Source organism: Danio rerio, chromosome 12 (assembly GCF_052040795.2).
Source record: "Danio rerio strain M-AB ecotype USA chromosome 12, GRCz13ab, whole genome shotgun sequence".
NCBI lineage: Eukaryota > Metazoa > Chordata > Actinopteri > Cypriniformes > Danionidae > Danio > Danio rerio.
In genome coordinates this window covers 13,449,038-13,476,207 of record NC_141032.1, presented here as the reverse complement: position 1 = coordinate 13,476,207, position 27,170 = coordinate 13,449,038, and the positions used below count along the sequence as shown (strand labels likewise).

At 35.3% G+C, this 27,170-nt stretch overlaps 1 protein-coding gene across 4 annotated transcripts in view; it reads right to left on the bottom strand.

The window, feature by feature from the left end:
- grid1b (glutamate receptor, ionotropic, delta 1b) overlaps positions 1 to 27,170 on the bottom strand; it is a 720,128-nt gene that overhangs the window by 91,475 nt on the left and 601,483 nt on the right. For all 4 annotated transcript variants that reach the window (XM_087275946.1, XM_087275947.1, XM_087275948.1 and 1 more), the window contains one exon: positions 3,062 to 3,115. In XM_087275946.1, the coding sequence (XP_087132072.1) occupies positions 3,062 to 3,115 (54 nt within the window). The remainder of the gene's footprint in view (positions 1 to 3,061; positions 3,116 to 27,170) is intronic.

The following is a 27,170-nucleotide window of genomic DNA, read 5'->3' as shown; positions in this document are numbered from 1 at the left end:
TCAGTTATTAGCAGGGATGTAATGATTTTTTAACAAAGGGGGCACTGTTTACAGGCGCAAACTAGCTTTATTTGTACGTCAGTGTTTACTTGTTTACTTGTTTTACTAACAGAACAACAAATATGATGCACATAAATCATCAGCACAGTAAAAAACTACTGTCACAGATGTCTATACGCAAAAAAAAAAAAAAAAAAAAACCTATTAATAAGCCAAACATCAGTGTTTTCATAGCTAAAGTATAAAGATGTTTTTCAGACTGAAAGAACCAGGTCTTACATTATTGTTAAACTCTCCTTTGAAATTAGTGTAGGCATGTTTTAATAATTTGCTTATTATTATTGAATATTTAAAAATGTTCAAGATTATCTCTTCTTAAGTGTATCACACTGATACTTAAACTAATTAATTATGCAAGTAATATTAATTATTTACCTTTATAATCATGTTCCACTCCAGTCTCTATCCTACTATTCATTTATTCATTCATGCAGTGATTTATTCATTCATTATCTTTTCGACTTAGTCCCTTTATTAACCACTAACTTATCCAGCATTTGTTTAACAAAGCGGATGCCCTTCCAGCTGCAACCCATCACTGGAAAACATTCATACACTGTCTTTGGACTTGTTGGTAAACTGGAGCACCTGGAGGAAACCCAAGCGAACACTGGGAGAACCCCCTGTGTGCACACTCCACACAGAAATGTCAACTGACCCAGTGGAGCCTCGAATCAGCAACCTTCTTGCTGTGGGGCCACAGCGCTACCCACTGTGCCACCACGTCGCTCTCTATACTACTATATAATAAGTCATTTTGCTAGTGCTAGTGGTTAAAGCTAGTGGTCAGTCCCCTGGGGCATAAGGTTTATTGACCACCTCTTTACACACTGCTCTCTGGTTTAGGAAAGGCTTACCTCTCCACACCAGCCATCTTATAGTCCCTAGTGAAAGTTTTTTCAGCAGCTTGTGCCAGAATATAGCACAAGCCTTCTTTCATCTGAGAAATATTGCTAAATTACGAAGTATGCTATCTATTTCAGATGCAGAAAAGCTAGTTCATGCTTTTATAACTTCTAGGATGGATTGCTGTAATTTGCTGGCTGCCCAGCATCCTCTATTAACAAACTTAAATTAGTACAAAATGCAGCAGCCAGAGTTCTGACCAGGTCTAGAAAATATAATCAAATCACCCGAATTTTAACCTCCTTACACTGGCTGCCTGTTAAGTTTCGTATTGAATTTAAAATATCACTTCTCACCTATAAAGCTCTAAATAATTTAGCTCCTGTTTATCTAACCAACCTTCTGTCTCGCTACAATCCAGCTCAAAACTCAAAACTCAGGGCTTCTAGTAGTACCTACAATAGCAAAGTCGAGTAAGGGAGGTAGAGCCTTCTCCTTTATGGCTCCTAAACTCTGGAATAGCCTTCCTGATAATGTCCGAGGCTCTGACACACTCTCTCAGTTCAAAACTAGATTAAAGACCTATCTGTTTAGTAAAGCATACACTCAATGTATCACTTAGCGTGTTTCCACACAAGTTTCTACATCTTGTTTATATACACTATGAACAGCAGCTACGTTAATTATTTTTTTAATCTCCATTTCCACCTGGGGATACTCATCCCGAGGTCCTCAGATTATGCGGAGTCACTGATTGGACCCACGATCAGCGACGAGATGATCCCAAGGTGTCCATATCCGGGACCAGGCCGTATCCTGAGCTGCTGCTTCGCTGTTGGTCATGGGGGAGTGGAGAGCATGAGACTGATTCCAGTGACGCTCCAGGGACAGACGAGTCTTCGCTGAGGCCAGCTTCCAGCCGCCACTGCTGAGACTGCAGCTCTGCACAAGACTTTTGGCCAGCGAAGAAATTAAAATGGTCATGCCGAACTGAGTCTGGTTCTCTCAAGGTTTTTTTCTTCACTCTCCTATTGGTGAAGTTTTTTTTTTTTTTTTCATCTCCACTGTCGCCACTGGCTTGCATGGTTCAGGATCTAAAAACCTACTCATCGATGAACTTGCTCTTCAGTGTTTGGACTCTCAGTAATGACTTCAAACCACACTGAACTGAGCTAAACTGAACTGAACTTAAACACTAAAAACTGAACTACCCTGATCCAGTTACTATGACCATTTATGTGAAGCTGCTTTGACTCAATCTACATTGAAAAGCGCTATACAAATAAAGCTGAATTGAATTGAATATAGATATGCTGATATTTCTGTTTTAAAAATGTAAAATCCCAGCACAGTCACAGTTTGAGATTGTTGATATTAAAGAGTCTTTGTTAGTTTGTATTACTATTTAATTGTATTGCTATTTATTTGGAATTTGTTTTTAAAATAGCAATTTAGTTATGGCAGAAAATGTATTATTTTGCAAAAATGTGTAGCATTTAAGATAAAAATGAAAGGGCACTACCTTAACACACCTTATATTTGTTTCAAATAATTTTGTAAAAAAATTGTGACCAAGTTGTGAATCGTGAGATTAGTATAGTGAATTGTATTGCATCGTGAGTCAGGTGAATCGTTGCATACCTAGTTATTAGAAATGATTTACTAAAACTATTATGTTTGAAAATGTCTTAAAAAAATCTCTAAGTTAAACAGAAATTGGGGATAAAATATACAGGGGTACTAATAATTCAGGAGGACTAATAATTCTGACTTTAACTGTAATTGTCTGTGTATAGAAAACAGTTGGAAATGGCTACAGTTATTCACTAAATAATAGAGAAGTGTATTATGACCAGGCAATCATGTGCACTTTATGCTTTTAAAAGAGTCCATTCGTGTCCTTAGATCACAGAGGTGGAATGATGTTATTCCCTCCTAGTAAAGTACTGTCAAATCATAGTCAGGTGCTTCACCCTCCACAACCAAGTACTCAAAACCAGTGAAAGAAATTAGTGAATTTCATTTGACTGAGATTTGGAAGGTGCTTGATTTGCATAATTCCCTGTGTCTGTGCATATTACAGAGAGTTTCAGGCAGACATAACATAATAATGTATGCAAACACATATGAAAAAGTGAAATAGAGCTTCACTTACCTCGTTCACAAACACCCAGTGACTATCTTTGGAGGCCAGGTTAGTCTCCACGGCCTACAGAGAAACAAATAGAGAACAAATCAATGTGAGCTGTCTGTGAGTAATTGAGGCACCTGCTTTAAGCAGCATTAGGTGAAAAAAAGACCCCATATCTGCTGGACGGACACAATAAACATTACCACAACTGACTAGTAATGTTCGCTTGGCTATTCATGCACAACACATACTAATATGTTTCTGGGTCATAGTTAGTCAAAATGATGGATCAGGTCACATTTCATGTTGAAGTTACTGTATGTTTCTTTACCATGGGCTGTGCTGTTAAACATCGTTGCAGTTGATATCAATCAATCAATCAATCAATCAATCAATCAATCAATCAATCAATCAATCAATCAATCAATCAATCAATCAATCAATCAATCAATCAATCAATCAATCAATCAATCAATCAATCAATCAATCAATCAATCAATCAATCAGCTAGACAATCACTTCATTAACATAAAATGTTAATTTATGTATTATGTATTGTAGTAAATTTATTAAAGAGTTTTTTCCTTGTTTGTTTATTCATGCTAGTTTGCAGAAACTGATGTTAAAAGGTAAAATCAGAGTTGCCCAAAGTAGGACATTGTAACCTTTGATTTGGCCCACCATCCTATCCGAGAGGAGAAGTAAGTATGATGGAGAGGGTTGGGATAAACGTCTTTAACACAGAGATCGTCATTTCTAATTTAATGTAATCTTTTTTGATAGTTTTATTGCTGAGCTCCAAAAAAAACAAACTGAAAATAAATGTTTCAATTAAATGTTGTTAATGAATCTGATCATTTAAAATGTATATACTGTGACTTGACGGATGAAAGACTATGCACATTAAAATCAAGGCAAATGCTAGTGGAAATCTGTTATAAATAAGATTGTTTGGTTTTTACTGTAATAAGTTCATTATAAAACGTAAAACAAATACTGTAGTAGTTAATAAAAACAGTGTATTCTATAATTATTATTATTTTTTAATTATTAAATAAATTAGAAATTTACCCACTATATATATCTTTGGCCCACTAGCCTCAATCAAGTTTGGTTTTTGACCCTTAATAAGAAAAAGTTTGGACACTCCTGGTTTTGATGATGCAAACACAAATGTAAGGTTTTATTTGGAGAAATCAGACCATTCATTATTGAGTGTTTCAGGACGAAAAACAAAAAAAACAATAAACAATCTAACAACATAGCACTTTCTTAATGAGACACACAACATCATAAAAAGTTAATATTCGGTTATATTTAGGTTGCCAGCATCTAAGAACAATGTTATTTTGACGTCCATTAATGACATGAAATGACATTGATATTTTGTTGATTTTAGGTTATGTTGGAATGTAACCAAACAGCTGACTTGAATGTTATCATTCGATTGAATGGGCATTATCAGTGGATATCAGCTGATAGATATGGGCCAGTAGGGGCCTTCTGTGCCTACTAGTTGGCTCAGAAGGATGTTATCATCCATCCACAGTTTATCAGCTATAGATCACAGAGAGCTGGAGCCAGATAATTATTTATATATATATTTTTTTTTTCAATTTCCCATTAATTGTATTTTATTAACGTCTACCAACCCTAATTCTAACTGACACAGTAATGTCAAAACAGATGTGGACCTGGAGTCTTCTCTATTAGTATAGCTGATTAACCACAAGAATTATATATTATTTATTAAATTTGCCATTAACTAAATTTTATTAATGTCTACCCCTACCCCAAACTCTAAACCCAACCATTATAATAATGTAAAAACAGATCTGGATCTGGAGTCTTCTCTATTAGAATGGCTGATTAAACATGATAATTATTAATATTATTTATTACATTTTCCATTAATTGTATTTTATTAACGTCTACGCCTACGCCAACCCTAAACCCATCTGTCACAGTAATGTTAAAACAGATCTGGATCTGGAGTCATTTCTATAGCTTATTAACCATGTATGGATAATAACAGCATTCTGAGCTTACTAGTAGGTGCAGAAGGTTCCTACTGCTCCATATCTATCAGCTGAGAACCACTGATAATGTCTATTCAGTTAAGTGATAATAGTCAAAGCGGGTGGACCAAAATCCAACATCAGTTTAATATCTTTAACCAAGATCATATTGACCTCAAATATTGACATTTATTTGTCAGGTATGACAATCAAAATCCAATGTCTGATAGTTGTCATATTGGTAACGTCTACACAATGTCAAACATCATTAGACATTGATATTTAATTGTTTTTAGGTTGCGTTGAAAAGTAACCAAAATGCAACATCTGTCCGACATTGGACATTGAACATTTTCATTACCAAACAAAATGTATTTTTTCTCGATGTTGGGGTACAGCGACAATCTGACGTCATGTTGACATTCTGTGCCTGCTGGGATAGTTCACCCAACATTTTTGGGATACTCTCCTCCCACTTGATTCAAACCTGCTTGAGTTTCTTTTTTCTGTTGTGTTTGTGTTTCTAATGTGGATGCCATTGGCCGCTGGTTTCCAACATTCTTCAGAATATCTTGTTTTGGGTTCAATAAAAGAAAGAACTACATTAAAGTTTGGAACCATTCGGATGAGAGTAAATGATGAGCAAATCGTCACTGGGTGAACTATCCCTTTAAAAGGACAGCAATTATCCAATTAAAAGTGATATCCTGCTTTTTGCATAGTCAAAACCATTGCGTTTCTCACAACACATACCGTTGGATTGCTTCAATCTGACTTTAAAATGAGACAGCTGTCTCATCTTTATCATATTCTTTCTTTGTGTATTTAGCATTTGACAGCACAGAATACATTACTTTCAATTAAAGTCTCTGTGGAACAGGCAGCTTGTCATATATCTTCAGCTATGAGTTTAAAATTACGGAAAAGCAGAGAATGTTTATTCACTAAGTGCATTTGCCATCTTTACCTTGATTTAGTGTGTCTACAAGTATAATGCACTCAAGGAAAGAAACTCACTTTCATGTAAAATATGCAAAAATGTGTATAAGCAATGTGTCAAACATGACAATATGAAGAACAATGTGACATGAAATACACAAAATATGCAAAATCTTGTCACATGATGATTCTAGATTAACCAACCATAAAACAGTGTAAATATAAACTATTATTCTAAATTAAATAATACATTTTCATCATTTAGGCAGGTAATGTGCATATACAGTAATATTAAAAGCTTTCATTATGAATAACAAATTTCACATAATTCATTTCACAATATCCAAAATAAGGTAAAAATAAAACTTTCTTTTTTTTCATTATTTCATATAATATATGTAATTACAGAATGGTTAAACATTATTATAATGTTTAATGCCATTCTCTTGACTTGTGTTCTCTTGTTGCTAGTGTGTTTTGAATCAGTAAGTTTCTACACAGTGTTGAGTTGTTTGCTTACATGTCTCATTAGAATGCTGCTATATGTTATGCTCTAACATGTTTTCAAGAGTTCACACTTAAGGCCAGTCCACACAGTGAGTTTTTTATAATCCTAAACGACTGTAGCATGTCAGACTGCATGAGGATGGCTTCGTGTGACACTGTGTGATCTCAGTCGTCATAATGTTAGACTGAATGACAATGACACTTTCACTTTCCCGCATTCTGAAATGTTTATATATATATATATATATATATATATATATATATATATATATATATATATATATATATATATATATATATATATATATATATATATATATGTGTGTATATTCATTCATTCATTCAATCTCTTTTCGGCTTAGTGCCTATCTGGGGTCATCACAGCGGAATGAACCATCAACTTATCCGCCAACTTAAAAAATAAATAAATAAAATATATTTATATATCACTCTCTCTCTCTCTCAGTCACATACACACACCAAACAAGTGACACACAGCCTCATGCTCTCTCTCATTCACACACACACACAAACACGCCATGTGCTTGCTTGCTCGCTCGAGAGCATTATTGTTAGAGCGCCCGCTCCCATTCAAATGTGACAAGATTCAAAAATGCTGGACTTTGCAGTTTTCATTTCATTTCAGGTAAGTTCATGCTATGCTGAATTGTACGCATTACTCATTTTATGATTGCAGAAATGATTTAAACAAAAACTGTTAAATATGGTGAATAAGGGTGCTTTCACACCTACACTTTTGTTTCGGAACGTGTCTCGTTTGCCCAGTTAGCGCAGTTCGTTTGGCATATGTGAACAGGGCAATCGAGCTCTGTTCTGCACGAAAGTAATCGCTCCACGATCGCCTGAGTGAGGTGGTCTCGGCTCGACTGAAACGAACCCTGGAGCGGTTCGATTGCAGTCAGAAAGCGATCCGATTCGAGCGCGGTAATATCACAGTGTTTTATGGATATGTAATAGGCTTACGCTATATGAAGAGAGAATTATGAGTATGGCGGAAAGTTTCGCGAGTCACCGGATGCCCGAAAATGAGTGAGGATCTCCCGGTAATCTCGCGTCTCCCTCCCGGTCCTTAAATAGGCATCGTTGCGCACCCTTCTCACCCCTCCCCACCGCATCTCTCCTCAGACACGTCGCGTGCGCGCACCCTGTCAATCACCACCAAACCACCACCTCTCCTGACAGCTGAGCGGGATGCTGCAAAATAAACCCTGACACTCTAACCAATGTGAGAAGAGTTTACTCGCACTGACTTGTTTTAGCTCTTTTGGTCCGATTAGAAACTTTGCAGTGTGAAAGCGAACCGCTCCAAGAGCAACACAATGTAACAATTGTAATCTCTGTTTCGGAACAACTGAATCGATTCACAGGTGTGAAAGCACCCTTAAACTGCAGACACTGATAAGAAAAAACATGAAAGTGTTCACACACCCTGCCGTATAGGATAGAGGTAAAGTTGGTTTTATTTTCGGATATTCAGACTTTCTCCTTAAAAATATAATTTCAGAAAAGTGTTCTTTGAAAATTCTAATTAGTGAAATCATATAGGCAGCCAATGACTTTTAAAGTACAACATTGTTCACAGTCAATTAGATTGTGTTAATGTTGTTTTGAAGCCATACTTGCGTGCTAATTCCGATCAAATATTAAACAATATAGAGACTTCTAAATGAATGAATGTGCGAATATAAGACCAACTTTACCTCTATCCGGACAGGTGCAGTACTGTCAGAATGCAGTTGTTTTGCTTGTTGATGGTTACCCAGGCTTTGTACAGTTCCATATTCTTTACATATCTTTGGCTAGGCTAAACCTCTTTTTTAGCACTACAAAGTTTTGAATCTGATAATCGTAAAGCATTATTTCTTGCACATGACCACACAGAACAAAATTGTTGGCTTTCAAAGACTTTCAGGCAACAAAATTTGATCGCAACGGCCAATAAGCAGCTGTCTGTGGCCAAACCAATGATCAAAGACTACAGATTTTAGCCTAGGATTTCAGGAATCTTTTAGGATTCCCCAAATTTTTCTTGGATGACAAAATCGTGGCTGAAATCTCACAGTGTGAGCAGGGCTTTAGATATTGCTTGACTCTATTAGCCGGTTTGACATGCTGTCCCAGGAGCGAACCCTGAGCTTGGAGATAATTGACCCCAGGGCTGCCGCCTGGTCAATTAGCATGTAAGGGGGTCTGAGATCAAGTAGGTCTCGAGAGCTCCCTCTGGTTAAGGAAGAAAGGAGGAGATGAGGCGGAACTGAAAGGGGGGATTCCTCCAAAACAAAGATAAATCAGTGGGGTGATACCTGTCTATTTATTCTGGGCTTGGATCAATCTGATAGGATCATTACTGATTGTGAATGAGGGACGAGCTGCAATCAATCATATTGTATGCTACTCTTGAATTTAGTTTCTAAAACTTCACTTATTGTAATTCTATGTTGTTAGTTTGAACTATATTCAACAAATTACACGACATGTTCTCCCAAATCTTGACAATTAATGTGAATATTGGGGTAACGCTTTATTTTGATGGTCCATTTGAGTATTAGTAGACTGTCTGCTTAATATCTGTTGATACTGCTTCTTCAATAAACATTTAAGTGACTATAAGAAACTTTGGAAGCACTGTACATCTCAATTTACACTAACCCTAACCCTAATCCCAACATAATCTAATAAGAATTAGTTGGCATGTAGATGCAATGTAGCTTAAATTCAACAAATGGACCATCAAAATAGAGTGTGACCAATATTTGAACACATATTGTGTCTTTTTCAAACTATTCTCTCTAAGGGTGTACAAATCACTAAATCTAATTTTCAAAAATATCTGTATTATATGTCATAATAATCCATTCCAACCTGCGATAATGTGCAATACATTCTTAACCAAAGGTCTTGCTTAGAATGGAGAAAGACTGATCTTTTGGCCATCACTATTCTCTGCCTTACTAACTCCATGTCCTTCAATTTCTGTTCATTACATGCTGACATAATGAATCTGACCTTCAGCTCAAATGTCAAGCAAATATTAAAAATGCATTTGACAGTAGAATCTGGAGGAGCATTTTTCATGTTTTAGTCTAATTAAAAAAAGAAAAAAAAAAAAACTTTGGAATATTAATAATGTAAAACAAGCCCTCTGATCCTCTATGACTCACTATGTGACAATAGACAGGCCGTACAACTTGTGCAGGCATTTGGAAATTAATTAAACTTAGTCTATTTGAAAGACCGAACACCACATTTAGTTTTAATTTAATTTGCTTTAACCTTTTTCATAAGTAGTGCAATAAATGAGACATACTTTTCTTGTTTAAAATAAACTATCTAATTATTTATATATAAAAAAGCAAACTGTCATGCACGTGTAAATTTAATAATTTTATTTACAATGTATAAGCTTCAGAAGATTATAATTTTTTTCATCAAAACATTTAGGAATTAACAGTATTTTAGACTACATTTGAACTATCTAATCCTTGTGCACTATTCAAATTTACTACTTTTTTGTTGATAAAAACATCAACTGTATTAAACTGCTGTAAAAATCTATCAGAAAAAAATGTCGATTTTTTTGCATAAATCTGTTAATCTACCTCAGTTGTGATAAAAACTACTAAATGATTTGGTGAAAAAAACAAACACACCAAATGACATATTTCAAACATAAAAAGTAGTGGTGGACTGGATTTTTTTAACCTTTTTTTTACAGTCATGAACATGTGAATGATTAGTAACAAAACTGGCTTTAATGCATTGTTAAATTTTCATTTTCCCTTCCTAATTTACTGTTGGTGGCTGTTTTTGCCCCATTGATTTCCATTATAACCACATTTGATGGTGCATAATTACATGTTTGTAATCTTTGTCTTTGTTTACTCTATGTAGTTCTGAAAGCTGAGGTGCTTATTTTGATTTTCTCAGACACATTAAGGTAACTGTGCAAAGGTCACTCTCACACTCTCACACAAAAACACACACTTTAATTTACTGTTATACTTCGTATAAAACCGTATAAATTTCGGATTTTTTATTTTTTTATTTTTGCACAGGCTAACGGGTCTAACGGGTTAACAGTGCCAACTGGTGATCAACGATAAAAAATATACAAATCTTACCTCTTTTCAACAGGAAAAAACACCAACAATCAAAAATGCATGATTGTATGGTGTCATGGTTTTACAAAAAAAAAAAAAAAAAAAAAAATGTGGTTAAAATGAAAGTCACAGGGACAAAAACAGCCACTAGCATTAAATTAGGGAGAAAAAAAAATCTAAAACATTGCATTAAAAGCAATTTGTTTCACATGCCTCAGACTTTGATAAAAGGTAAAAATAATTCAGTCCACAGCTACTTTTTACATAAAAAATGTGTCATTTTCTGTGTTTTTTTTACCGAATCAGTATCATTTATGAATTTGGCAATTAAAATAGTTAAAATCCTGTAATTTTCCAAGCAATTTAGTAGTTTGGATCAGGACTGAGGTTGATTAACAAATTAAAAAAAAAAAAAAAAAAAAAAGAAAGAAGGAAGGAAAAGAAAAAAATATTTATCTAATGCATTTTTACAGCAGTTTAATTCAGTGGATGTTTTCATCCCGAACATAACAAAAAAGTAGCACATTTGCCCAGAGTGCATTATTAGCTTTTTAGCTAATAGAGTGAATCATAGCTTTTTTATTTTGAAGTGTTTTCTAAAAATATGTGTCAAAGTAAGATTTGTCACAAAAAAAAAAAGAAAAAAAAATCATTCAGCTAGCTGAAACAGAAAAAGTTATGGCTCAAAAGACACAAAATCACCCCCAACAGTATTTACGGTTTAATAATTTTAATAGTCTTACTTTCTGTCTTGTTATACCATACATTTTTATGATAGGCCACTGGTGTTATAAAACACAAATATTTGGCATCTGATTGCATAAAGTGAAATATTTAACTGATGTTCCCAGTGTTTTTGAAAAGGGCACTAGAGGATTGTTGCAATATCAATAACCCATCTTTGGTGTTCATTTTCTGTTTTCTTTCCCTACAAGAGCAACAGAATGCATTAAAACTAAATGGACTGTTTTGAAAGCAACTACTTTAACAACAAATATGGTATTCATACAGGTTTCTGAGCTCAGCTCAATAGAACTAGCCTATTTCTCAGTGCTCTGACACATTCTTATTATAGGCGTTTTTAAGTATTGGTTATTAAATTGTATCTGCCTCTTGTTTTCAGTGAGCTTAAGCTATTATTATTATTATTATTATTATTATTATTATTATTATTATTAATATTATTATTATACATTTTTGTACCTATTTAACTAACCAATATTTTAATATAATATAATATAATATAATATAATATAATATAATATAATATAATATAACAATATTTTAATTTTGAAACAAACTAACAACAACATTATAGAGTTATCCTGCACCACGACTCCAATGATGAGCTGCAAAGCATGTTTACAAAGCCAGAAACTCATGGAGCTGATTAAATGATGCAAACACCAAGATAGTTTTAGTCCACACAACACTCTCTGCGATGAAAACTGTTTTGAACTCAGTACAACATTTTGCAAGGAACTGTGCATAAATAATTCTTAAATAGTTGATAACATACCTCTCAAATCAATACAGTCTCACTCCCAACTCCCAATGTTCAGGAAACCTTTTTTTTATGTACATTTATTTAAATTAGAGACCTTGATAATACTTTAGAATACTGGTCATGGAATAATTAGGTCATGTTTTTAACAACATTAAGTCAGAATAATCTTGTAAAGCATATATTAATCATAAGTTAACATTTACTAATGCACTATTTAAATCCAAAGTTGTGCTAGTTAACATTAATGAATGCACTCTGAGTTAACATGAACTAACTTTATTTAATTTAAATAATGCTAACTGGTTCCCTCTTCACTGGCCCAGCACTATATTCATCAAACTGTGTGAACCCCTTCGTGAACGTCCAAACAAATGACTGTAAAAAAACATATATGGATGATGCGACTGCCTTTTTTAATTGAACGCTTTGAATGAGAACCACCTCATGATAGGCACAAACTTGCAAAAAAACTGCTGAAATTGAAGCCTGAGTATGCACAGAAGGACTACCTGAAGGAGCCAGAGGCGGAGATACGGATTAAAGCTTTTAACCTAACGGTTGTTCGTGAAATCTACCACGCCCCAACAAACTTATCATTTGACTGCACATATCTTCACAGTAACAAAAGCTCGCTAAAATAAATATAAGCACTTACATTTAATAACATGTACTAATTTCCGTTTTGTTAAAAACTGTGTGATATAAGCTGTCTTAATTTAATAATAAAAAATGTGTTGGACTGCAAAATAAAGAATCTTTTATACGCTCCATGTTATACTAAGCTAAGAGCACACAAAATATATATATATTTTTCTTATAATAGGTTGTTGCTATTTGTTATCTCCAAAGGGGTAGAAACAACATTTGTAAAATATGAAAATAACCAACGTAATCTCAAGGCAATTCGTAACTTTTTGTTTTAGTGGCTAACTCGTATGAATTTGTACAATCTAATTCGTTCAAATTACGGTTGGGGTTAGGGGTGGGGTTGGGTGACACGCCTCCTTTTTAAAATCTAACAATTTTGTACGACTGAATTAGCCACTAAACTGACACAACATAACATAATTATGTTACCTTGTGAGATCAGGCTGAAAAAAAAACATATAAACAACACATACAGTTGATTTTTTTTTTATTTTTCAAATATCTCCCAAATTATGTTTAACAGAGCAAGAACATTTTCACAGTATGTCTGATAATATTTTTTTTCTTCTGGAGAAAGTGTGATTTGTTTTATTTTGGCCAGAATAAAAGCAGTTTTCAATTTTTAAAAAAACATTTTAGGGACAAAATTATTAGCCCCTTTAAGCTATTTTTTTTTCCGATAGTCCACAGAACACACCTCGTTATACAATAACTTGCCTAATTACCCTAACCTTCCTACCTAATTTACTCATTTAAGTCTTTAAATGTCAATTTAAGCTGCATAGAAGTGTCTCGAAAAAAATATCTAGTAAAATACAATCTAGTAAAAAATGGCAAAGATAAAATAATTAAGTTATTAGAAATGAGTTATTAAACAATTTTATTTAGAAATGTCTTCCCTCCATTAAACAGAAATTGGGGAAAAAAATAAACAGGGGGCTAATAATTTAGTAGGGGTACTAATTCAGACTTCAACTGTACATTTTTTTTAGAAAGGTTTTGATATTTAATTAGCAATCAACAGTACCTAATACTTGTGAAACTCAAAAATGTCAGAGACGTCTTTTAAATCAAGTTCAAATAATGTTACAGGAGATCGATCTGGACATTAGCTAACATTAGATTCCTTATGTAGCCCAATAAAAAAATACACAAAAGCATGCACATTAATCCAAATGGGTGCTCTGCCAAACAGCAAGAACTGCAAACATATCTTCAAAAAAGCGGCAAAGATCCAAAAAATACCAATTTATTAAATTAAAAAGGCTAACAAAAAGCATGTAATGTTTCGAGCACACTGGCTCTTCATTAGACAGGGTCACAGGGGGTCTGATAAAGAGCTGGTGTGCACAATACGTTACACGTTTTCTGTTAGCCTTTTTAATTAAATAAATTGGCCTTCAGGTTTCAAAAAATGTTCAAACAAGATCAAAATTTACTGCTGTTGCTTTAGTTGTAGGTGCATGCAAGCTAATACACAGTACTCAAACAAACACACACACACACACACACACACACACACAAACGCACAATGTGTGATTACAAACTGATTCCACTGCTAAGATTTATTTTTCTATTAAATTGTGCAGCAAAAAAGTCTTCTTCGAAATCCTTCCTACTATTAAACACAGCATAAGTTGACTGAATATGCATTTGGTAGAATTCTGTCACACCCTAAACATATCACTCACAGTCGTTTGTCAGCCCAGATTTATGTTTGTCTCCCAGTCCCTCCCTCAGACACCTGGTTGGTTTATGGTGTGTAGTGTTAGACAGAAGGGGCTATCAAGTGGGTCTGGACTGACAGCAATTGAATGATGTGTTCATAATTAGCCTGCTGTTTGTTTACCAGAGGGGAAAATCATATCCATAGAGTACTTCGATGTCGATGATTCCTGAGGCGCAAATCAAGATAATACATCCACACCCAGTCAGCGCATACATAGAGAGGCCTCCACCTCTAGATGTCATTCACACACCATATTGTAGAGTTTACCACTGAAGGGCCTGTTTCAGATTATAAGCTTTTCTGCAACAAAACAGAGAAAACTGACTATGTAAATTCATTGTCTGTGTAGTAGAATAATTGAAATATTATTTTCAAATGAACTATACTATAGAGTACACAAAAAAAGAAATCTGTAAAATTGTAGCAAATATTTTCATTCGTGTTGAATTTAAACAAATTAAATTTAGTAATGTTTAACTTTGTTTGTTTAATTTCAGCCCAAATAAATTGTTTACGACCATTTAACTTAAAATTGTAAATCCAAGGAATCATCTTAGACTATGTATTTTTTTCAGTGTATATACTGTAACTACAACAATAGTTTGATCAGGGAGTCTTAAAAAGTATTAAAAGCTGATAAATCAATCATGACAAAATGAAGGCCCTTAAAAGGTAATAAAAAGTCTTAATCCTAATTTTTAAAGTGTTTGACTCCAAAAAGCAAAACTATATTTATTTTCCTTCTAATATTACAAAAAGGTATTGAAATTACTTTTAGGATTCCTGCATATAACCTGTTGATGGTTACAACTACATTCAGCTACCAACACTATATATATATATATTAATTAATTTATTTATATAACAGTTCTGTCTCGTTCTTGAATCTGATTGGCTGATAGCTGTGCAGTATTCTGCAAATACCAGCACACATCCAGCCTGTTAACCGTTCAACCTTGTGTATTACTCCGCCAACATACTGTAGGCTACAGTGACAAGCAGAAGACACTCTACAGTTTGACAAATATTGCTGCTGTTGGACAACATAATGTCCTTTTAAGGCTTTTTAGTAGGGAATGTAGTTGTTCATATTGTAGCTATGCAGGATAGTGTCTATTTTGAATATTCATAATTTCTAAGAGACAGAGCATCGGCAGCCAATAACCCGAGCAGAGCAAGACAGAGATCACATAATAAGCCATTAGAAGAAAAAACAGCATAATTTCTTCAGCTGATCAAATCATTATTTAACAGGTAAAAACATTCTAAGTCGATTTCTCTCCTTTGTATATTGTAGTACTGTATTTATACCACATAATTGTAGTGTATTGAGTGTGAGATGGGTCTCGCATTTAAGAAATGTATTTATTTTGTGTTGGCCACTCTTTGTATAACCCTGAGTTACTTTTTGTTTGTTTCTAATGTGTCTTTTGAAGAAAGAAAATGTTTAACGTTTTCCTTATTACAAACACAACAGTAATCTGGTAGTGTTGGTGCTACTTTGGCTTTTTCGGGGTTAATTATCATGATCTTTCGATTGCAACAGAGAAATACTGGAAAATCTCTGTGGACTAATGGCATTTAATGCCATTCAGCCTTATAATCCTAAAATGTCAACAAACTCACCTGTTTTGTCATCACTTTAGATTTTATGGTAGAGAATCATTCAAATACTAGCTCTAAATTGATGTTACTGAAGTAGCAGCGAATATGAATCTGCTGTTCTGATGTCAGCTGCAGATGTGAATAAATGGCGGAAGAAAGTTCCTCATACAAAAGGATTTGAGACTCTCCATGTTAAATACATAACTATGCAGTCGAACTTTGTATATCACACTCGTAGCAGTGCAACGCACATCTCCCTCCAGTGCCAATATGCAGCCATATCATACTGCTACTTGTGTGATATTTCTCATATATATAAATATATGTATATAAAATATATATATATATATATATATATATATATATATATATATATATATATATATATATATATATATATATATATATATATATATATATATATATATACTTTTTACTTCTCTATGAAGTTCATAAGCATAAGATGGATGGATGGATTGTTGGATAATCATAATTTTGTCCAGTATTCTTTTAAGCCTTCAAAGCATTTACTACACACACAAAAAATACCATAATAATGAAAGTTATACTCTGCAAATTGTCTCATAATTTTGACTGGAAACATGCTTACAACATGCTAATTCATGCTAGAAACATGCTAACAACATCATATTCATGTTAGAAACATGCTAACAACCTGTTAATAAGTATTAGACTCATGATAGCAACATTTTTCCATTCATTATTTTTTATTTATTTATTTTTTTTTGGCTTAGTCCCTTTATTAGTCAGAGGAATGAAAGCAGCATGAACAGCCAACTTATCTAGCATATGTTTTACGCAGTGGATGCCCTTCTAGTCGCAACCAATCACTGGAAACACCCATACACTCTCATTTACACACATACACTACAGACAATTTAGCTTACCCAATTCACTTATACCACAAGTCTTTGGACTGTGGGGGAAATTGAAGCACCCGGAGGAAACCCACTCGAACATGGGGAGAACATGCAAACTCCACACAGAAATGCCAACTGAACCAGCAACCTCCTTGCTATGAGTCAATAGTGCTACCCACTGCTCCACTGTGCTGCCATTATAACAACATCCTAATCAATTCTAGAAACAAGCTATTTCATTGTAGAAACACCCTGGCAACATGCTTATTCAAACTAGAAACATGCCAACAACATGCTAATTAATGTTAGAAACATACTAACAACATGCTAATTCTAATTATAAACATTCTAACACCAAGCTTATTCATGTTAGAAATATGCTAACTACATGCTAATTCATGTTAGAAAAATGCTAACAACAAACTAATTCATGTTGGAATCATGCTAACAACATGCTAGAATCATGCTAACAACATGCTTATTGATGTTGGAAAATGTTAACAACATGCTAATTCACGCTAACAGCATGCCAATGTATGTTGGAAAATGTTAACATCATGCTATGTCATGCTAACAGCATGCCAATGTTTGTTGGAAAATGTTAACAACATGCTAATTCGTGCTAGAATCATGCAAGTTATGGTTTTTAATATAATGTAATATGTTTTTTAATTTGTTGCTTTTAGCCAACTTAATACTTTTCAAACTAAATAAACTACGTCCAAAAGGCTGTCTCAAGCCACCATAAAGTTTCTCCTCAAACTTTAATATCTAGTCTATAATTAATGTGCCCCATAATAGCAATCCAAATGATCAGGAATACAAACTTTTGCTGCTAAAGTACCTCCAAAGTTTATTTCAGCAGTAAAGATCAAGGAAATACAATATACACCTATAATACACCTATGTTTTTTTCACCCAAGAAATATATATATATATATATATATATATATATATATATATATATATATATATATATATATACTGTGTATTAAGGCCATATGGGACACAAACAAACCTTCTAGAAATGTAAAAGTTGTTCAGATGCTTTGCCACAACTTTGGGAGATGGGTTTGAATGAGAACAGTTCCCTGGTGTAATCACGTTCACTTTATCGCTTTCAAGCAATCAACTTCTCTCTTATGCAGTTATCTTAAGGACCGCCATTCCATATAAGAATGAACGTATACAACTGGATTTTAGAATGATATTTTGTTATATACCTGTGACTATCTTTCCAAAACACGCTTATTTCCACTCCACCAGAGATTTATTGCGTTGTCGCAATCCATTATTTTCCCCCTCCAACTTAATGCATTTGCCACTACAGAAGGTGTTTGAAGAGGGCAAGGATAGGACAAACGCCCTCTGGAATTCTTTCAAGTTTTGATTGGAAAGTTACCATTCCTGGCGTTTTCTAAACAACAAAGCTAATCTTATGGTAGTGGATGCCTAAAATTAAAAAGGAGAAGAGAAACAACAGAAGAGTGAGGTAAGATTTAATGGCGTTTATTGAACTGTCAACACTGCTGCATTAAAACGATTGCGATTGAGAGAATACAAATGAGCAAGCGGATGAGAGATGGGGACTGACCTCAATTACAGTATGCAGATAGAAGAGTGTTCCAGGTATGTGTCATCAGTCTTGGATGGCAACAGTATAATTCGCAATGATATGAATGCTCTTCCGTGGGGTATGGAAAGCACATTTACGTATGAATTGGTCTGCATGAATGTACGCTAACCCCTGCAAACTGACTGCGGGACACAGATTCATCATCATCATGTATTTGGCAGCTGAAGGACTCGCAATGCTTTCTATCACTGACGAGACCTCCATTAAACTACTGGAGAGGATTATTAGCAATGAGGGTGCTATGAATTATCCAAAAGCATGGTTCAATGATCCTGTGCTCAGAGATATGTGCACCAAAAAAAGCCCTTTCTGAAGGTGGAGGATCTAATCTTAACGAATGACTGTCTGTACTGTGTCTTGCAACTGTTCAGATTGAGTTTGAGTGTACATTCTTTAGTTTCAACAACATATCTGCAAAGAGAATATCTGAATAAAGGAATACTTGTGGAAAGAATTGTGTACATTAGCCTGAATAGTTATTTTTCCTCTCAATTTGTTCATCACTAGAATACAACCTTGTCTTTTAAAAGACATTTTTCAATGAACCCCAAGCAAAAATTGAAAGCATTACTTTTTCCTCAAAGTAGTATTTGAACTTTAAGCAAGCAATTTTCATGTAATGTGACCACATGACACCCCTCCTCGATTGTCAGGTATCATTTCAACCATCTGCCCTTGATGGAAATGTGAAGATGGTCTGTGGCTTTTAAACACTTTTTCATGTAATGTTATCTGAGTTATTGTCTAAGCATTTGCTATGGCAACATATCTTTTTTATTCAATGTTGCAATTTTTGCCAAGTTGAGGCTAGAACAACAATAACATTAGCATATAAAGTTACTTAAAGCAGTTTTGGAAGTAATGCATTACAAGCAACTGAGTTATGTATAAATATTACTTTTCAAAGTAATGAGTAAAGTAACGCATTACTTTTAAAAAACAAGTAACAATATTTGAGTTACTTTGTAAAAAGCAGGAGTTACTTTTTAGTTAAAATAATTAGCTTTTAAAAAAAATAAATTGCTGAACTAAAATTGAAGTAGTGAATGAATCACACAGTCAATAAGATAATGGGCCCTAACATACAACCGGCGCAATAAGACGCATGATGTGTTAGGCATGATTTGTCGCTACTATTAGACCAGCACATAAGTAAGTTTCATGTTTTGTGCCACTAGTTTAAATAACAAATTTATTTGCACCGCTATGTGAACTCATGGGCATGCTGGTCTAAAAAGAAGGTGTGTTAAGTCGCATTGTTGACCAAGTAAAAGCTGGTCTAAAGCCCAGTGCAAAGCACATTAGTTATGCACCTATGCATGTTCAAACTCTTAATACATACAGGATGTACAGCAATACACAAATATCTTCACATATGAAAAAAAGGATCAAAATATATTTATATTTATATATATTCATATATTCAATTTCTTGTCGGCTTAGTCCCTTTATTAATCTTGGGTCGCCATAGTGGAATGAACCACCAACTTATCCAGCAAGTTTTTTTTTGCAGTGGATGCCTTTCCAGCCGCAACCCTTCTCTGGGAAACATCCACACACACACACTCATACTCTACGGACAAATTCACCTGTACCACATGTCTTTGGATAGTGGGGAAAACCGGAGCACACGGAGGATACCCACACGAACGCAGGAAGAACACGCAAACTCCACACAGAAACGCCAACTGGGCCAAGGCTTGAACCAGCAACCCAGCAACCTTCTTACTGTGAGGCGAAAGCACTACCTACTGCGCCCATATATATATGTGTGTGTGTGTGTGTGTGTGTGTGTGTGGGTCTGTAAAAAATAGTATTTTTTGCAACATTTGAATCTTTTTTTTTTCATATGTAAAGATATATATATATATATATATATATATATATATATATATATATATATATATATATATATATATATATATATATATATATATATATATATATATATATTTATTTACATATATAGTGTGGATGCAGACATATTTGACAGGGTTTCTGGGCTCATAATTTGGAATTTTCTCATTCCGAGCAGATTTCACAGAAGTAGAAATCATTCAAAATGTGGAATCCCCTGTAGCTGGTTGCATATCACTGCCATGGTTGGAAAAAAAAAAAAAAAAAAAAAACTCATATTTTCGTGTAATGACTTATCTGGTTAGGATATGGCGTAACTGTTTACTGTTTATTCACGTTGCAAATGCTGGCAATATTAATATTTTAACTAATGTGTAGTCTCAGATGTGCCTGTATCGATTATATTACACCAGGTTTTAAAGTGACATGTTTCAGCTATAGCCATTTGGGGTGTTCTGCGGCATAACGTGTGATTCTATTTCAGGGGGTTCATATTAGGTTCTCATTTTAGGTTCATTCTCTGTCCAATTTCCATCTCTTCTTTCCAAAGGTTTCTTGTCTGTCCTCTTGCTATCTTATCTAAATAAAGCTAAAAAGAACCAAACAAGCAGGAATGTATAATTACTACAGACATTCTACACAATATTATAATCTTCAAAACATGATGCATCTTGAGTTGTTAACTGCAGAGCAAGTAATATATGCAATCATGTCACTTGGTGAATCTGGTCAACAAGCTGTCAGTGATTCAAAAAAAAAAAAGAGAGATTTTAAAGAAAGAGAGAGAGATTTTAAAGAAACAGTAGTTTTGAGAGTATGGCTGCAAAAAGTGTCAGAGACTGAAGGTTCTATACACAAAAGAAATTAGTTATTAGATATTAGTCAGTAAAACCATTATGTTGACATATTATGTTATCTCACTGTTAAGAAACATTTGTGAGTAAATAAAAAATTTCACTGCAGGACTAATAAATATTTTTTTGTATTTTTGTAAAAGTCTGCCAAGCCCATGATGAACAAGATTATTATTATTTTTAAAACAAACTAAAAAATTATAATTATTAAAAATGCATCTAAACTGAAACAAATTACACTTTGAACAAACATATAAAAAAATTGCAATTTGTCAGAGCATATTTTTGTTTTTTATTATTATAATCACATGATATTATAATTATAATTTAACTTTAGTTTAAACTAAAACATTTAAGTCTAAAATATTTATTGTGGTCAAGTGAAAATATTAAATTCACACAAAGTAAAAAAAATATATATATTGTTTAGACACATTACTAATGGCTATACTTTTTGTCAGTAACGAGTAATCAAATTAATTACCATTTCCCTTATTACAACCCCATTACTGTTACTGACAATAAAATGAGCATTACCATAATTGAGAAGTGGAGTGGTTTTCCTGCAAGCAGTATCCCTCTCAGCCATATTGGGCCCTATCATACACCCCGCGCAATGCGGCGTAAATGTTGTTTGCTAGTTTCAGCTTGACGCAAGTGTTGATTTGACGTTTTGCACCACATTGTTTAAATAGCAAATGCATTTGCGCTCATATGTGCGCACGTAGGCGTTCTGGTCTAAACAAGGAGGCGTGTTAAGGTGCATTGCTGGCATGTTGCTATTCTGAGACAACTAAAATAGACCTTGTCATAGATCGACTGAAAGTTGTTCTAAAGTCCAGCGCAGGTTATACCTGATTATTTAAAGAACGCATTAGTGATAAGCAGGTCCAATGCGCGTAGACATGTTACTTATTTCACACACATAATACGCAGCACGATTTATGTTTAAATATGAAAAAAATTAATATGTAATAATAATGTAATAATAAAAGATTATTAAAAGATTATTAGCCTATTGTATACATAAATATAAAATACGTACATGACATAATGGACAGCGATTGGCTAATGACTTGACCAATCAGACCAGTACATGGATGTATTTAAACTGACTTTTTTTGGTTGAGTTTGTCTGTCACCAACCATCCAAGTTTGGATCCAACGTGAGCAACTGAACATCCGACTACTGAACAGGTAATTTGAGCAAAAAATCTCTCATTGATCTCCTCAGTTTGTCAGTGTACCTATTTGATCAATAAGGTCTTTTATCAGTAATTATCAGTAATGTAGTTATGCACGACCAAGGTCCACATATTTGTTGCTGTCCAAGGTGGAGTGTCGCCAGAAGCTACGGTTATCTCGCCAGGCAGTAACCGAACTTTGTTATCTTTTGGCAGATGACTTAGAAACTAATGCTTCCTGCCCATATACACTCCCCGTTGCCATAAAAGTAACTGCAACACTACATTATTTGCAAACGGGTCTTTTCAACATCCCCTAAGTTAAATTGGCGGCATATCCCAGCCTGCCGTAAGTTCGGCCGTAAGTCTAGTCTGACATGCGCACAAATTCATTAAATTTCCTGTGACGCCTGCAAGCCAAAATACGTTTAAATAGGAGTTTTGGTCTAAATTTGTGTTTCCTGGTGTTGTGGGTGCAATAGATTGTACTCACGTGCAACTACGTGCCCCGTCTGAGAGCGCTCTGACTTACGTTAATCACTAAGGAACCTATTCCATCAACATCTAGGTAATTTGCGAAGCAACGTGTGCGGTTACACATGTATTTGCAATATATTCTGGATAAAACCATGACTCCTTTATCCTAGGCAACTCTGTCATTCCTGTAGTCTTCCAGGGTGACCCACTCCTGGACAGGTGGCTGTATTATTACCCTGTATATCATGCCTACAAAAGTAAATTAGTTGTTTTTTAATCGAAAACACACAAAAGCATGAGCTGTCATTGATCGTACATTTGAAATGCTAAAAGGTGGAACATTGCAGTACAGTTTTCAAAAGGTCGGAGCATTCTTTGTGGCATGTTGTGTTTTGCATCACATTGCCATACGTCATGGATGTCTCTTGGACATAAATGAGGATAGATTTCAGGATTTTAGAAGGCTTGAAGCTGAACTGCATGTGCCGATGCCAATTAATCCAAATACTCAAGCAGCAGCAAGGGCGAGGCGATATCAGCTGGCAGAAGAGCTGCCTCACCTGTAGCCTTGCAAGTAAGCTGAATTGTTTTACTTTTAAACTGTGTAAATTTTGCATTTGACTTTTAACCTCTGGATATGATGGCAACTATTTTGTTTAAATATCTTTATTAAAACACACACAGCACTGTCCTAGGTGCTGAAACGCTTTTGCGCTAGAAATGTACAAATGTTAAGAGCTTTTTTCCTGCTTTACAAGCAAAGCATTTTAGTGCATTTTTTTGCAAATTAGTAGACCTAAAGAATTAAAAAACCTCAGTTTATTATTTTATTTATGTTTATTTAGATTGCAGTGATGCCACAAACATATTTGTGTGTGTGTGTGTGATTCTTTTTTACACTATAAACTTAAATGTTTGGCCTTCTTACTCCTCGTGTTCACAATAGCGAAGCTCCACTGCATGACAGGCAACGGGAGGGTCCAGGAACAGCAGAACTTTGTGTGGCTGATCTGGTGGAGAGAAAAGGTCCGAAGGATGAAGGAGGTGTTGCAGAAGGTATTATACACTAAACAACTTCAGCTAGACTCCCCACACTATTGGCCATATGCCGAGCGGCAGCAGCAACATCTCCAAGTGGCTTAATCGGGTGTTCAAGCGCCGCAAGCTCTGGTGGTGCCTTCCCAGTTGCCATTCCAGCATATTGAAGCCAGCCTACTGGAGTGCCAAGAATAAGTGGTCCTCCTGGTCGACATTTCTGCGTCGAGCTTTGGTTCTTGCCTCTCCTCTCAACCTGTGTGGTTTCACAGTCTCTTCTCCCTCCAGAACTAAATCCTGCTAACGTCAACTGGGCCCGGTCGTCGAATCTTCAGCCAGAGATGTAGTTAAATGTAGTTAATTCACTTTATGATTGTTGCTGAATAAATAAAACAATTTAAATAAAATGTATTCATAAGAACATTGAACATTTTGTACAAATAGTTTTTATTTTTAATATACTTTTAATATTGCCTTGGACGCCCACCTCTAAACCCCCAAACCCCTCAATGCTTTCAGCACTGAAAGTAGAGGCAGCGATTTAGACGTAAGGTCTAAAGTGGCTGTAGGTGGTCCTCCTCCCGTGGTCACCTGCTGTGTTTATTAGCTGCGAGATTTGTTTTTTTCCCATCTCCTTACGTCATGGTACCTTTTTCGGCATTGTACAGCCGTTCTTGTGATGCCAGAAGAGAGGACACAGTCGTCGATATCTCCTCCCATGCCTTTTTCACCTCAGGGAGCTTTGGTAGATTCCTACTTGTTCCATAGATGATCTGCTCGTTTGCTTTAACATCGCGCACAAGCACATCTGTTTCCTCGCCACTGAACCCTTCAGACTTCCCGCAACCTGCCATGTAATTAACAAATCTGCTGTATGCACAACTTGCTCTTAAAGGGAATGGATAATGAGTCTCTGATTGAGTAAATGAAAGTTACGCCCCAAACACACCTATAACTCATTAAGAGAATGAGTGCAACCCTTTTAGACCATGCGCCATGGCGCAGGGCGTGTTTTCCCCTCCTTAACATAGCAAAGGTGGATTCAGACATGCCCTTAATGCGTTTGCGTCTTGCGGTTTGAACTTTGCGCTTAGATAGTTAAAATAGGGCCCACAATCTCTCTTTCTCTAAGGTGTGTGTGTGTGTTTGGGGCTGGGGCGGGACACATAACCATCCAGTAATTATGATTGGTGTGTCTGTAAGCGTGGTGTAACTGAAAACGTGAGGATTGGCTTAGATAGAGAACATTTCCATCACTTGCCAATAAGAGGCAGAGTAGTGCGGGTGTTCAGTCGCACACACCAATAACCAAAAGTCAGAAGAACAATGGTAAATCTAATAAGCTTAAAAGTAGCTTTTACAAACTGGAAATATAAGCACTACTTTTCTCTCATTGAGGTGAAAGGAAAGAAAGTTCATGTATCAAGCAACCTATGCCCAGGTAACAGTCTTTCAGCGTCTGTTACAAGTAATTCTAATCAAATGAAGCACCTCACAGTGTCACACGAGGCCACAAAATTAGTGGCTACGCTGGTGATAACTTGAACCATGCTACCAAAGGAGGAGTCGAAGCCATGACGTCAAATTAAATAAACAACATTGCCGGATTCTGAAAACGTAGCCCTATATACATTTTTGGAGATCATGAATTATGTAGCCAGAGCTACGTATATAGATGCAATTAAAATTTAAAAGGAATGCTATAGTGCAGTATGACGCTATTCCTTGTTGCACTTACCAGCTAACATCTTACCTCCATATGGACAGCTTTCCCACTGTTAGTTTTTTCTATTTAGTTTGCCATGTACATGGGCGGACTTAAGACGCAGAGTGTGTCATGTATGTTACATGTTATGTCTGTGTTGTCCTTGTTTAACGTGTCTATGCTTATCTTGTGCCTGAGCACATGGTTCAACCTGTGTTCGTGTTCACCATGTGGTCCTCTGTTCCTCCCTCTTTGTTGCCAGATGCCACGCCTCCTTGTTTTGCATTTTTTAGTTCTTGTTAGTCTAAGTGTCTACACCTGGTCCTCAAGTTCATTTCTCCCTTTACAATGTGCTCACTTCCTTCTCATCTTTGTCTTTACATTGTTAAATGTTACTTGTTGTTTCTTGTGACTCGACCATGCTCGTTTCTCTCTGTGCTGTTGTTTGTGAGTTTGAGCTGTCTTTGTCCAATGTATGTCTTTTTCAGTAGGCTTTCAGTGTCATCCCCCATCTGGCTCATGCTTATCAAGTTTGCTTGTTTAATTTTTCTATTCTACATTTTGTTTGTTTCATTTAGTAACTTTGAGTGTCTAGTTCTTTTTTATATTGCTTTTATTTCTTGTTTTATTTCCAGTAAGTCAAATCTAATTTCATTTCTCTTTGCTTTTTATTTCCATTAGTTTTAGGATTTCCTTTTTTGTTTTATTTTAGTTTATTGCTTTGTTTCTTAGATTAGTTTCCCCCTGTCTGTCTTTCTGTCTGTGTGCGTCTCATCTTTGTCCAGCCCTGCCTGCTGTGAGTGCCTGGCTGCTGGTGTCCTCTGTCAGGCTGCTACTTGTAACTCTCCAGGATTACTGGTTAGCAGAGCCTCATCCAAGTCCTTCCCCACCTGCTGACTGGCCTGAGCATTCCTGCTCAGTCTCCTGCATTCTGTGGCCGCTGATTACTCTATCCAGGACTCTCCAGTACAACCTCTTTTGTTTGTTTGCTCCATCCAGGACTAACCAGCACTACCCTGTCCATCACACCAATGAACTGTGCTCCACTTAATCCTTTGTTCATATACTATTGTCAATAAACACCCCCTGCATTCAATCTGCATTTCTGCATTCACCCTGCATTTATCCTCCTTCCTCTAACCCTGACAGAGAACAGTTAACCACAACGATGGGGTTTGAGTCTGGTAAAGAACAGTTGCAAAAAGCAGGTAAGACAAAATCAGAATCAGAAGTAAATAACAGGGTGAGAAAATGGTAAAATCAGAAAATGTGGTAAAAAAATTAGACAATGGTTTTTCTTTTTCTGAATTGCTTTTGAAAATTGTTGGTTGGAATTTAAAAAACTGGGTGAATGGGGTCAATCAATACAATTTGTTGGGTTTTGGGAAGGAGGAGAGTGGGTCAGTCAGTCAAACAGCCAGTCGACCGTG